The 14173-nt window shown below is 41.8% G+C and overlaps 1 protein-coding gene across 1 annotated transcript in view; it reads left to right on the forward strand.

The window, feature by feature from the left end:
- Positions 1 to 8544: 8544 nt before the first annotated feature.
- The window catches only part of LRIG2 (leucine rich repeats and immunoglobulin like domains 2), a 28647-nt gene continuing 23018 nt past the window's right edge, over positions 8545 to 14173 (forward strand). Inside the window, exons 1-6 of the mRNA XM_070941575.1 lie at positions 8545 to 8619; positions 9099 to 9233; positions 11160 to 11303; positions 12760 to 12903; positions 13346 to 13489; positions 13677 to 13820. Coding sequence (XP_070797676.1) covers positions 8549 to 8619; positions 9099 to 9233; positions 11160 to 11303; positions 12760 to 12903; positions 13346 to 13489; positions 13677 to 13820 — 782 coding nt within the window. The 5' untranslated portion in view covers positions 8545 to 8548. The remainder of the gene's footprint in view (positions 8620 to 9098; positions 9234 to 11159; positions 11304 to 12759; positions 12904 to 13345; positions 13490 to 13676; positions 13821 to 14173) is intronic.

Below are 14173 nucleotides of genomic sequence, written 5' to 3' on the forward strand. Positions count from 1 at the left end.
TCCGTGCTGTACCCAGGCCTGAAGCCTGACAGATACGTCGTTTCATCCAGGTGCTGGGGGAGCTGTTGCGCGACCACACTCTCAACAACCTTTGCCACGAAGCGAAGGTTGGAGACCGGACGATAATTTACCAACATTGCCGGGTCCAGGGAAGGCTTCTTGAGGAGAGGCCTCACCACCGCCTCTTTCAAGGCGGCGGGAAAGTCACCCTCACCCAGCGAAGCGTTTATAATCCCCTGGAGCCAGCCTCGTGTCACTTCCCGGGAAGCCAGTACTAACCAGGAAGGACACGGGTCCAATAAACAAGTCGTCGCGTTCAGTCTACCCAGAATCCTGTCCACGTCTTCAGGGGTCACAGGATCAAACTCATGCTAGATAACATTCTCAAGACCTGCCCCTGTCTCTCCCCCTGAGACTACCCAGTCGGAGTCCAAATCTTCCTGAATCTGAGTGATTTTGTCATACAGATACAGATACAGATACAGATACAGATACTGAACAAAATCCTCGGCTCTACCCTCCAAGGGGTCCTCCCGCGCTTCCTGATGGAGCAGGGAGCGGGTCACCCTAAAGAGGGCGGCCGGGCGATTATCTGATGACACAATAAGAGCAGCAAAATAGCTACATTTCGCTGCTTTTATCGCCACTAAGTAATTCCTAATGTGGGATCTTACTAGTGTCCGGTCAGATTCAGAAAGACTGGCCCTCCAACTACTCTCTAGGCGTCTTTTCTGGCGCTTCAACTCCCTCACCTCCAAGGAGCCAATTGAGATTAGATTAGACCAGTGTTCCCCAACCTTTCCGGTTCAATTGGCTGGTGGTGGTGGGGGGGGGAAGGATGGTTTTGCACATGAGCGCCACTTTCACAAATGCAGCTTCATGCATGCGAGTGCACACAGGCATGCTTGCTCACCACTTCCACAGCCTGGTTCTGAATGGGCTGCGGACCAGGGAATTGGGGACCCCTGCATTTGATCATCCCACCACAATTTAGAATATTTTAAATCTAACGGGTATCCCAAAATAGTTATTAGTCTTTTAAGTAACATTTATCCTGGATAGGAAGCTTCTATAAGAACAGAAACCATAGAAAAAAAATATTTCAGAATAGGAATGGGAATGAGCAAGATTTATGTTGTAAACATATCTGTTTATATATTGAATATATTCTAAGAATGTTATTACTGGAAGAGAAGGCAGTTTAAATCAGAATTACAGATTAAATCATCTATAAATTGAGATAAGTATCTGATACCACTTTGTTATCCAAAATTAAGAGGCCAGTGACAAATTAACACAAAATCATGAAATAGAATACTTAAAGCAATTGTCTTTCCAGTAATAATATGCAGCTGTGAAAGCTTAACATTGAGAAAGAGAAAAAATAAACTAAAATTTCAAATTATGGAACTGGAGATGGAGACAGTTTAATGGAACACAGGAAGAATTGATAGTGGGACAAATAAAGATTAAGTATTCCCTTGAGGTAATGAGGAAATAGAAACTTGCATACTTATGGGCATGTGATGCAGAAGATGGACCAGAAAATAAAAATCTAAATTTAGCAAGGTTAAATAGAGGGGGAACTAACTGATCAAGTATGTGAATTGCATCTTTTTTTTTAACAGGAGTTTTTTGAAAGAAATACAAGTTATCATTGGAGGCAGGTCAGAATGAAAAACATTTGTTTAAGGGGCTATTAGAAATTAAGCCAGTGAGACGACAGACTGCCTCCAAATGGCTAGTCCCTGTGCTGCTTTTGCCCGATCCCTGTAAGGCTTGTCCCTAGGCAGCACAGCAACTGTTGCCTAAAAATGCTGACCAGAGAGGTAACAAGATGTGTGTTGGTGTGTGGGAAAGATGGAAGGATGTTTGCGTGCTTGTAAAGCAGCCTAAAGGAGATAGAAAATCTGATACTGTTTTCTGGCAATAGGACTCGTAAGAATAATAGTTGGAGGAGCTGTAGGAGGAGGTGTAGTAGAAGCAGGAAAAAGTGGAGCAGTGAGCAATGAGTACTAGATTTGAGTGCTTGTGTTGCCTAAACCTGGGTGGCTGTGTAGGCTTTCTTGGGTTATGGAGTCCACTGACTTGGATATGCATAAAAGAACCTGTGACAGCAAGATTTGGTAGCAACGAAATAGTTGTTCGGTTTCCCTACTGTTGTGAGCCTTTACTTTGTCTTAATCCATGGCATTCTTCTCATTGCCATTCTTTATACACTCCTGTAATTGAAAGGCACTGGTAGAAGATCTGAAAGACAGGTTAAGAATAGTTTCACAAGGTCGCTAACAGTAGACGACAGTTTCTGGGGCATAGTTGGTCAGAAGAAAAGCTATAATGTATGGACTTTCCAGGTGCTTTTGGTCTGCTTATTTCTGGTGTTTAAGTCTGCATATGAGTAAAGATTATAACTTTATAACAATCTTTGCTTGATATTTTTATGTTTTTGAAGTTTTGGAATGTACGGTACTGGTGATGAATTGTAGTGAGGCGATGGATCCCCAGGAGGGAGGGGGTGCATTCCAGAGGAGTATCAGGCAACTCAGCCCAGATATCATGTGATCCAGCACCTCAATACAGGTAGTCCTCAACTTACGACAATTCATTTAGTGACCGTTCAAAGTTACAACGGCACTGAAAAAAGTGACTTATGAGTTACAACCTTCGTAGCATTCCCATTATCATGTGATCAAAATTCAGATGTTTGAAAACTGATTCATACTTATAACAATTGCTGTGTCTCAAGGTCATGTGATCACCTTTTGTAGCCAGATTCACTTAACAACCAGGTTATTAACTTTCAACTGCAGTGATTCACTTAACAACTGTGGCAAGAAAGATTGTAAAATGGTGCAAAACAAATCTCTCACTTAACAGAAATTTTGGGCTCAATTGTCCTAAGTAGAGGGTGTGTTATAGATGCAGATAGTAGAGTCTTTATTATTCTCTTGTGATACTTTTCTATATTCAACTAGAAAAGTTAGAAATGAAGGTAGTTTCAAGATTTTGTGAGATGAATGTCATATTAAGCCGTTTAAATAATGTTATAATTTTCTTTTTTGCTTACAGAGATTTGAGTCATAACAACTTATTATCCTCTAATTGGAGTATTGATTCATCGGGTCAAATGCTGCAAGAAGTGTAAGTTACTTTAGCCATAAAGTAATAAACTAAGCAATATGGCATTAAGAGTTGTAATATGTCAAGTGATGTGATATTTGAGAATGATAGATTGAGCAGGAAAAAAACCAAAAGGCTTTTATTAGTAGGATTGTCAGTGAAAGACTTTTAAGAAGGGAAGGGGGAAAAGGATTAAATATGATAGGAGCAGTCATATAGCTGTGATATTAATACTGAACTGCCTTAGACACCCTCAGTATAGGTTGCAAATATAATGGAAAAAGAAAATAAGACGTTCAAATTATGGCTTCTGCAATCATTGCTGAGTCTTTAATAATCATTCTGAAGCATGTGACTAGAAAAGAGGAGGGAGTGGGGTTTAGAATGCTTCCCCGAGCCACGGCCACTACTGGCGTTGAATCTTTTGAAACAGAAGTGGCAGGCCAGGGCATGCGTGTGTATCCCCACTTGTGTGAGCAGTGGGCGAGTGCATGTGCTCCATTTGCGCGAGGAGTGGGTGAGCGTACCCACCACTCACGCAAATCGAGCTGCATGCGTGCTTGCCTGCTAGGCGCACAGAACCGTCCCCTCTCCCACCGTTCTGCCAGTCCACAAATCCAAAAAGATTTATAATATACTTTGTTGTGAAGCCTCCAGGTTGATCTGGTTTATTTGTAAATTCAATCTTTCTTTTCACAGCTTCTTTCTTTACCTCAAATTTGGTCATATGTTATGTTTTCAGAGAGTTTCATGTTGATGTACAGATCCTATGCACTTTTTTCTCTAGCATTGGGTTCAAAATAATTTTTTGTTTAAATTCTGACTTTGGGTCAGGGCATACAGGTACTTTGGTACAATAGGGAAGAGGTTAGGGTCTTTGCTTTCTGTCCCCTTCTGCCCCAGCTTTACTCAGATCTATAGCCCTGAGGTTGCCTGGGGCTCCCCAATAAATTACCAGCCCAGTCTGACCTTGATTAGCTTTTTAGTTTAGCCAAGTTTGGCTAGGGGGTGCTACCTGTGTTTCTCCATTGTAGTGGGGGCAGCATCCAGGAATGGGTTGTCCTCGTCTGCTAGCCAATAGGACTGAGACTGTCAAAGCTGCAAGGACACACCTACACCAACGGTCCCCAGCTTCTGTCTCAGTCCTGGCTGTGGACAGAAGCTGTCTTCTGTCCACAGCTTCTGTCTTCTGTCCACAGCTGTCTTCTGTCCACAGCTTCTGTCTTTGCTTGGTCAACCATTCCTGAATGCTTGCTGTTTGTTTGGAATAGTAATTTAGACTTTTTTTGTTTTTCCTTTCCTTGCAGTTTTGTTTGATTAGGTGTCAGCATGAAGTGCTATTAGCACGAGCCTTCTGAGGGCCGCTTTGCGGCAAGTCAGGCCACCGGCTGGTGGTCCTGACTGGGCAGCCAGATCGAGGTTGCTCGCAGTGCTGACCCAGAACCTGGACATCGGCTCGCTTTGATTCTGGCTCAGAGGGAAGCTTTGCGTTCCGTTTTGAGCCGAAGGGCGGCTGGGCTGTCAGCAAGCCTGAGCTGTCAGAAGTCAGCCGCCGCCAAAAGGAGGAGTCCCTGTCCAATTCGGACACACTTCCTTTGCCCCGTTTTTGGTCGTTGGAGATGAGGGGCCTGATTCCCAAGCCTCTACTCGATCTTGAGCATGCTTGGAAGCCACCGCGGCGAGGCCACTTTTGATCCCAGCTGTTCAGCGGTGGATCACAAAATGGCGGGTGCGACTCCTGGTGTCAGCAGAGAGGCTGCCCTTCAGAGATCGTCGCTGGAGATGGGTGAGGAGCCCAGGAAGGTGGCCAAGGGGACCTTAGCCTCAGAGTCTAGGTCGGCTAGCAGGAGGGCTGTGGCTAAACTCTCTTAAGAGGTCCAAGAGAGCCGCAAAGGAGAAGGATGCTGCCAGGCGCCAAAAGGCATTTGAAAAACAGGTGGCCAGGGCATCGGTTAGTAACAGTGGAGTCCCTCAGAGCCACTCAACTAAAATTTCCTGCCAATTTTCGGAGCAACAGTTAATTCCTGAGGATGACAGCCGGCTTGCAGTCTTTGTCACCACATGGCGCTCCTGAGCAATATTTGCCTGAAATTCTGCCTGACAACAGGCTATATCTATTTGGCTTTCTCCCTGATTCCCATTCTGCCCAAGTGGCATGGCAACAGCCTATCAGGCACAGATCCTCTACTACAGAGGCTGCCTGTATTCCTGCTTCACAGGGAAATAGTTCAGGGGCAACAGATCGGCCAGTTTCCATCTAACATGGACGCCATTATTTCTCAAGCCATTGAGAGGGGAATTGCAGCTGGGTTACAGCACAGCCACAGTCACCGTGAAGCTTCCCTTCGCTCAGATTATTCAGTGACTTCACAGGCGCCCACAAAGGGCCAGACCTCAGCTGAGGTGATACATTCCCAGGAGTCTTATTCCCCTGGTTCTTCAGATCAGGAGGGTTCTCATGAGGACATGGACAGAGAGTTTGACTTCTCAGAGGATGAAGGCTTAGTTACTGAGCAGGCCCCCTTTGTTGGCCTTTTCAGGCCTCAGCTGTTTAAGTCATTATTATGTAAGGCTTCCTGCATGGTCAGACTGGCTGGGCACTTGCCAGCGGTGGATCCGGCTCCTGATTCTGGACAGCATAGTGGCTCTTTGTTTTCTTAGCCCAAGGCAGAGGCTGAGGTGGTTCCGGCACCACCATTGTTCACAGATATGGTACGTCGACAGTGGGCCTCCCTGGGAGTGGGACCAACTCCCAGCTCGCTTGATAGGCGATACTTTAATATGGCCGCTGATTTGTCTCAGGCACTTGAGGTGCCAACTGTGGATGGGCCTGTGGTGGCCTTAGTGACTCCGTCTGTCATGACAGATGTACCTGAAGAGTCTCTCCGACTGGAGGACAGACGCAATGAGCACGCCCTTAAAAGGGCTTACCAGTGTGCAGCGTGGGCTTTGAAGGCCTCTACAGCTGCTTCATTTTTTAATTGGGCTTCTCTATCGTGGCTCAGGCAGTTGTAGGACAGAATTTCTGTTGCAGATGTGTGAACCCATCAAGATTTAAATAAGTTATCGGCCGCTCTTGAGTTTTCTGCAGATGCAACGCTTGGAGCGGTGAGGTTCACATCAAAAGCCATCGCTTCGTCCATGGCTTCCAGTGGCAGGCGGATGCCAAGCAGATGTAGCGGTTGGCATCTGCCCCGTTCTTGGGGAAGCAACTGTTTGAAGAGTCGCTGGAGCCGCTGCTCATGGAAACTAAAGACAAACATAAGGTCCTCCCTTCCCTATCATGATGGACAGACTCACACCCTTCTCCATATTGCAGAAGCCAGTCTTTCCGAGGCCCTGGGGGTGGGTTGGCTCAAGTAGGACGCAGTGCTCCTTCCAACCTAGACAAAGTCAACCTCAGGATAGAGGAGGGAAATTTAAGCAATTTCCTCCTAGGCAGCCCTTTCGAGGGGGAAGGAGCCGTCCGTGCCGGCGCCAGCGATAACTGCCTCATGAACTCTCCCATTGGGGGACACCTGGCCTATTTTGCCAGGCGCTGGGAAGGTATCACAACGGATGCATGGGTCCTGGAGATGGTCCGTTCGGGCCTCTCCTTAGAGTTCCTCTCTACCCCACCCCCCACCCCCCGAGGTTTTTCATCTCTTGCCCTGTTTCAGGTAATCCGGTCAAACGAGACCTCATGGAAACTGCTATACAACACCTTTTGGATATACATGCTGTTTAACCAGTTCCAGGGATTGAGCGAGGCATGGGGTTTTATTCCATCCTCTTTGTAATTCCAAAGGCCTCAGGTGGGTATAGGGCAATTCTGGATCTCAAAAGACTGAACCAATATGTTATTTAGAAATTTACAAATGGTGGGCGTTTTGCTCCTGGTGTTGTAAGTCGGGTCTTGACCCAACCTTGGTGACAGTGCCTCAGATTCTTCAATTTCTGCAAGTGGGTCTGAACAAAGGGCTATCCCCCAACACGCTCCGTCGCCAGGTGGCAGCTCTCTCTTCAGTTTTCTCCTCCAGGGGCTTGGACTCTCTGGCTTGCCATCCAAATATTTGTAGGTTCCTCACGGGTGCGGCAAATCTCAGGCCCCCAGTGGTTCACCGCTTTCCAACTTGGGACTTTACCAAGGTGCTGCAGGCCCTGATGGGAGAACCCTTTGAGCCACTACGAGAGACCCCTCCGGATTTATATAAAGCAGACTTCTTCCTTCAGGAAGACGGAGTCTCTATTTGTTTCATTTCAGCCGGCCTCATTGTGGGCCAAGGTCACTGCTTCACCCTGGGACGCTGGATTAGGGTGTGTATTGCCAAATCCTATGAAATGCAGGCCCTTCCATTGCCCAAGAGTATTACAGTACACTCCACTAGGAGTGCGGCCACAAGTGCGGCATGGGCTACACAGGCTCCCTAGAGGAGGTTTGCCGCACTGCTACCTGGTCCTCCCCGTCCCCCTTTATCAGGCACTATAAGCTTGATGTCTATGCCTATGCCGAGGCTGCCTTTGGGAAGCGAGTCCTCCAACGGGTGCACACTGATGAGGGGACCTTGGGCCGGGCTTCTGCCCATCCGTATGGACAGCACTGCTTTGGTATGTCCCATTCCTGGATGCTGCCCCCACTACAATGGAGAAGCAACGTTGGTCTTACCTGATACGATCCTTCTCGTTGAGTGGGGGCAGCATCCAGCCCCACCCTGATTAGGAGCTGGCCTCAGTCTGCTGGAGGGTGGTTGTATGCTATTGCTTGACTGCTTGTTGCTTTGTCTCTGACCATGACATGTCGAGGCTGTGGCAGTTCCCTCGCCAGAAGCTGGGGACTGTTGGTGTAGGTGTATCCTTGCAGCTTTGACAGTCTCAGTCCTATTGGCTAGCAGAGAAGGATCATATCAGGTAAGACCGACGTTCCTTCTAATCATTAGAAATAATTTAGTGGACAGTTTGGATTTTACAAGGTACAATCATTTCTTAAATTGAAGAGTTTGTTTCTTTAGCAGGCTTACATAGAATTCCAGGTTTAGAAAGTTGCATTAAATGTATATATGTATTATAAACATAGCAATATTGATGATCGCTTTTAGTTTCACGTTCTGCTGATTAATTTATGGTTCTTAAACTAGTTTGCATGTATAGAAATGTTTTTCATTTAATATAGAATTTAAAATTAACTAGTGTTTACATGTTTAATATCAGTGTTCTTCTGAAGTATCACTTTAGCACACAGAGACTTGTTTGCAAAAATTTCTATTTTGCCAGAATGACTGAATTCAAATAATAAAATAAATGTATTTAGGTGCTTTGAATTGTTTTGCTTTTTATGAAGTTCACTACTGAGAAAGTTTCTAGATTTTTTTAAAAATGCACATAGAACAAGAATGTTACTCTATTTATGTTGATTTGACTTCTCTTTGAATCTACTAAATCTTTCAGGAAGATGAATCACAATGAACTAAGTGGCATTCCCCACTTTGGTGAACTAACTTCTAATATCACGCTACTATCACTGTAAGTTAATATTCACAGATTTCTCAGAATGATTTTTAAATTTAGCAGTGTAGAAAATAAAACTGTTAGATAATTAATCAAATAAAAAATGAAGCATGGGGGATGTTTGAAAAGTAAATTGAAAAATGTATGTAATTAATATCTAGTAGTACTATGGAAGAGCAATTAAGAACAAGAGTAATACCAGAATTTAAATGAGTTACAATACTTATCAAATGATGCTGGCAAGCAATCCATCAAGCTGTTTGGATAGTAGCCCAGCTGATCAACAGAGAAACCCATTCTAGAACCATAATTCTAAAGGAAAATTGAAGTGATCCTTGATACTTTGCAGTAACCTCATCCAGGCTTGTACACTAAAAGGATAAGATTTGTCTTAAAACAGTTTATATGATCAAAATAAGCTTCTGTTTTTTTAAGGAGCTGAAATTTCAGAGATGATATAAGTATGGCTTCTAAGGTGCTTATTTATGTTTTAGAGTGCATAATTCAATTCAGGAGATTGTCTCTGAACAGCTACAACCTTATTTCTCCCTGGAGAACCTTGATCTCAGCTCCAACTTCATCACAGAAATCAAAGTTTCTTCATTCCCACATATGCAGCTGAAGTACCTGTAAGTAGATGGAGATACTTAGCATGAGGCATTGAAAGTAGTTTATTTTTCAATTCATATATCTGTCCTCAAAATGTTTTCCTTTATATAAAAAGAGTGCAAGGGTTGTTAATGGATTTCTGTGCATCAAATAACATGTATTCTGTCTCTGCCATTTTTATAAAGTCATGATGATATTAATGAAATAATACAAACTTCACAATGGTACTAATGAAATCAGACATGCTGTGAAGAGTAGATTTAGTAACATCTCACACAACAGATTCAGGAATCACTGAATAGAGGGATGGATATACAGGTGGCTGTATGGATTCCCAGATTAGGAGGTGGTATCCCTCAAAATATCAATTGCAGGAATAGTATAAACTTTTAATGTTAATTTATTAACTCTGATAGGGGATTGGAAATAGGATAGGCAAATCGACTTCAATAATGTCAAGCAGATCTTCACTATTTGGAATATTAATGTGGTTCTAAACATGCTAAACTGTAGCTTAGTGAGACAGTGCATGAATATAGTATCCTCCCAGGTTTATACATTCTCAGTTTATTCTATTATCCTATCACCCATCTCCTCCCACTTATGACTGTATGACTGTAACCTTGTTGCTGGTATCCTTACGATTTATATTGACTGTTTCCTAATATGATTTGATTGCTTATTTGTTCCCTATGACTATCATTAAGTGTTGTACCTTATGATTCTTGATGAACGTATCTTTTATTTTATGTACACTGAAAGCATATACACCAAGACACATTCTTTGTGTGTCCAATCACACTTGGCCAATAAAGAATTCTATTCTATTCTATTATTCTACAAGACAGTTAAAAAGCTTTCATTTTTAGTTAAATGAACTCGGCGCACCCACGTAACACCTCTCCTGCGCGAGCTGCACTGGCTCCCATTGGTCTTCCGAGTGTGATTCAAGGTGTTGGTCACCACCTTTAAAGCGCTCCATGGCTTAGGACTGGGGTACATACGAGACTGCCTTCTGCCATCAACAACCTCCCACCGGCCAATACGTTCCCACAGAGAGGGGCTCCTCAGGGTGCCATCGGCCAAACAATGCCGACTGGCGACACCCAGGGGGAGAGCCTTCTCTGTGGGGGCACCAGCCCTTTGGAATGAGCTGCCCTAGAGTTTCATCTTAGCCCCGACCTGCGTACTTTTTGCCGCGCCCTTAAGACCCTTCTGTTTCAGCAAGCCGGACTGGCCTAATATGAATTTTAAATGGGCGTGTGTATGTTTTAATTTAAGGGCCAAATTTTATATATTTGATTTTAATTGGTTTTAAATTTTATAAATTTATGTGTTTTAATATGGCTGAGTCCCCTGGGAGAAGGGTGGTATAGAAATCTAATAAACTTTCAAACTTTAATTGCAACATGCATGTCTGGACCAAGAGCTGTAATTAATAGTAACTGTGGTTAGTTTAAAACAAACAATAAACTGATTAATGTTAATTGCACTTAGTGGTTCCAAAAACACAAGCCACAATTAATTAAAAGCAGAAACAAACACTCTTCAGCTATGGGGGAATAGAGTCAGCTCAGTTACAGTTTAGTTGTAATGCCTGAATGTGGACAGGTTGAAAAAGGAATGTTTATCTCAGTCTCAATTCCTCAAAGTTGTAGTATGTTTCAGATTCTCTTACATGATTGTCCAGGTTGCTTAAAATAGTAGGCTGCTGAGTGACAGTGGAAAATACCAATTCTACAAGGAGTAGTACCTAGCAAACTGTGAATATAAGATCATTACTTAATTGTATGTAATTAATTATAACAGTCAGTGAAACAGCACGCTAAGCTTTATGAAAGTAAATTTCAATTCTAAATCAAAATGCAATAGATAGCCTTTGGTTTTTTTGTTAAATTATTTCATCAGAATTTAACAACTGCCTTTCTAAAACTCTGGTTTTATAGGAATTTGAGCAACAATAGAATAACTACTCTGGAAGCAGGCTGTTTTGATAACCTGTCCAATTCCTTAATAGTTCTGAAACTGAACAGAAACAAAATAAGCATGATTCCACTGAAGACTTTGAAGCTACCTTATGTGCAGTTCTTGTAAGTAATTATACATTGTTAGTTTGAAGCCCATATATGGAGCATGTTAATGAATGTCATAAATTCATGCCAGAGAAGTATTTGATTTTTAAATGTATATGTCTAATAAAATAAGTTAATAAGAATATTGGATAAATTTCTAGTGGTGGGTTATTTATACTACTGCAGCGGTGTAAAACTCAATTTCATTGAGGACCAATTCAGGGTTGTGTTTGACCTCGGGGGGGGGCAGGCTGGGCATGGCTGGACTGGGCGTGGCCAGCATGTCATTCGTGTTGGGCGCCCGTGGTGGCCCTAGCACTCTGCCAGCAAAAATGGGCTCCCGAGTTCCGTTTTTTGCTACAATGGCCTCCTGCAACCCACTGCCAGTAAAAATGGAACTCGGGAGAGGCAAGCACCCCTCCCCACCCGATCTTCATTTTTGCTGACGGGGCACCACAGGCCAGGGTGGCCCCGTGGGCCAGATCTGAATCCGGCCCCCGGGCCTTGAGTTTGACACCCCTGTACTACTGAATCCCTGCTCAGTGCAGGAATCTAAAGCACTAATAGTTCCCAACATTCCATGATTCTGAATTCTGAGCAGGGATTGAATTACAGGTAGTCCTTGACATATGATCATGATAGAGCCTGCCCATTGTGCTCATAAGTAGTGATGGTCATAAATCAGGTCATCCACATGACTGACCTGATCAGCTCATTAAGTGAACCAGGTTTTTGGCAAAACCATCATAAAACATGGGCATATGTGAGGTGCTGCAGATAGCCATAAATGTAGGCAAGTTGCCAAGCACCTGAAATGCAGTCGTGGCCACTAAAACTTCATAATCAAGTCTTAAGTATCCTGAGGGAGGTCTGGCGTAACTGGTTGTAAGTTGAGTCTACCTGAAGATGATGCCTACCAGTCCCTAGATTTTATTACTTTGTCGGAATAAAGTTCACATTGTACCATAAATATATTACTCTTCAAATAACAGGTTTCATTTCAAACCAAATATATATACTGGCATTATAAATTAAATATAGCCTTAGCATGCATTAAAATAATGAGATGATATTAAAATAATGGTTAATATGAAGAAAGATTTTTTTTAATCTTCCGCTGAAGTCCTGGTAGAAAGTGTACCACCTAAACTCTTTGTTCAGGGTGAAAATATTGGTCATCTGAGGATTTATATGTTTAAATATATGTTACTACTAGGTATGGCTTTGATCATTTAGTTTTGTAGTTCAGTTTTTGTCTTTTTGATGGCTAAATTGTGTTCTCTACACATCTTTGTAAAGTTTTTATTAGAATAGCAAGCATAGAAAAAGTTACATTTGTTGGATGGATGGATAGATAGATAGATGATAGATAGATAGAAGATAGATAGATAGATAGATAGATAGATAGATGATAGATAGATGATAGATAGATAGATTGATTTCTGGCACCTTATATTTAAAATGTTATTTTCAGGGAACTTAAAAGAAACCGAATTAAAGTAATAGAAAGCCTTACCTTCCAAGGCTTGGACTCTTTGAAATCATTAAAAATGCAACGCAATGGAATTAATAATCTGATGGATGGTGCCTTTTTTGGACTGAATAATATGGAAGAATTGTGAGTATACTGTATAACCTCTTCATTAAAAATCTTAGATTTCATTAGTTGAAAGGGCTGATTAAGTTTACTGATAGATGTATTGGTTTACCAATTAATTTGAACAGTATTATTTCATCATAATTTTAATAGGGTTTTTTAAAATATTCCATAGTACACTTTATAAAGTTTCCAGAAAACAGTGACAGATAACAATTCATAATAAGAGTAAAAAAATTAATGAATGTTGAATTCATTGCCTTTTGCTTTCTACATAACCTTTCCTTTCTTTGCTTTTGAAATTGTCTTGGCTTAGTTGAGGATCTGTAGGTACAATAGTATTTAATAATAGCTTTGCATTTCTACTAGCAAATTGCTATATATATGATACACATCTAAATACTGTACATACTTTTAAATACATGATTTAAAACATATGTAACATTTTCTTTTGATTCTGCAGAGAGTTGGAACAGAATAATCTGACAGAAGTAAATAAGGGATGGTTATATGGCTTAAAGGCCCTGCAAAAGCTCTATGTCAGTCAGAATGCCATTAACAGGATTGGACGTGATGCATGGGAATTCTGCCAAAGTCTTTCTGAACTGTAAGTACTTACATTTGTTTTATTGAGGTAAATTTAGTGGAATAAATTGCTATCTCAGTTGGGAAAGTTTCTTAACATACCTTATAAAAATGGATCTGTCTTCTCAAATCAAATTGATTAGTGGTGTCACAACATTTCAACAATCTTATTACTTACATCTTTCTCTTTATTGTGCCTTTCATTTCAGAGATCTGTCATACAATCAACTGACTCGTCTAGATGACTTTGCTTTTATTGGAGTGAATGTATTGGAAAAATTAAATTTGAGTGACAATAGACTCAGTTACATTGCTGATGGGGTTTTTAAAGGACTCTCATATCTACAGACTTTGTAAGTGTATATAATTTGGAGGGGAAATAACATTTATCAGAAGGAAGTTAGCAGGAATAAAACTTAAGCACTCTTTTTTTATATATATTTTTTATTTTTTTAAAACAAAAAAAAATAATAAAATAGAACACATCTTTTCAAAACGAAGCTTTTGCTCTGGTCACAAATGGAAACAAATCATTAACAAATCTTATTTTCAATTAACACAACTCAATATTTTAAACAGATATTTCCCTCAAATCTATCTATATAACTATACCATTATAGTTATATAGATAGGACCCGGATTGCGGGGGCAATAAGCCAACTTTGTATAGAACAACACCGCTCGGGGGGGGGGGGGGTGTCGAAAG

The sequence above is a fragment of the Pituophis catenifer genome, unplaced genomic scaffold (genome assembly GCF_029215685.1).
Source record: "Pituophis catenifer annectens isolate HBS135680 unplaced genomic scaffold, rPitCat1.0.hap2 SCAF_3, whole genome shotgun sequence".
Taxonomy (NCBI): domain Eukaryota; kingdom Metazoa; phylum Chordata; class Lepidosauria; order Squamata; family Colubridae; genus Pituophis; species Pituophis catenifer.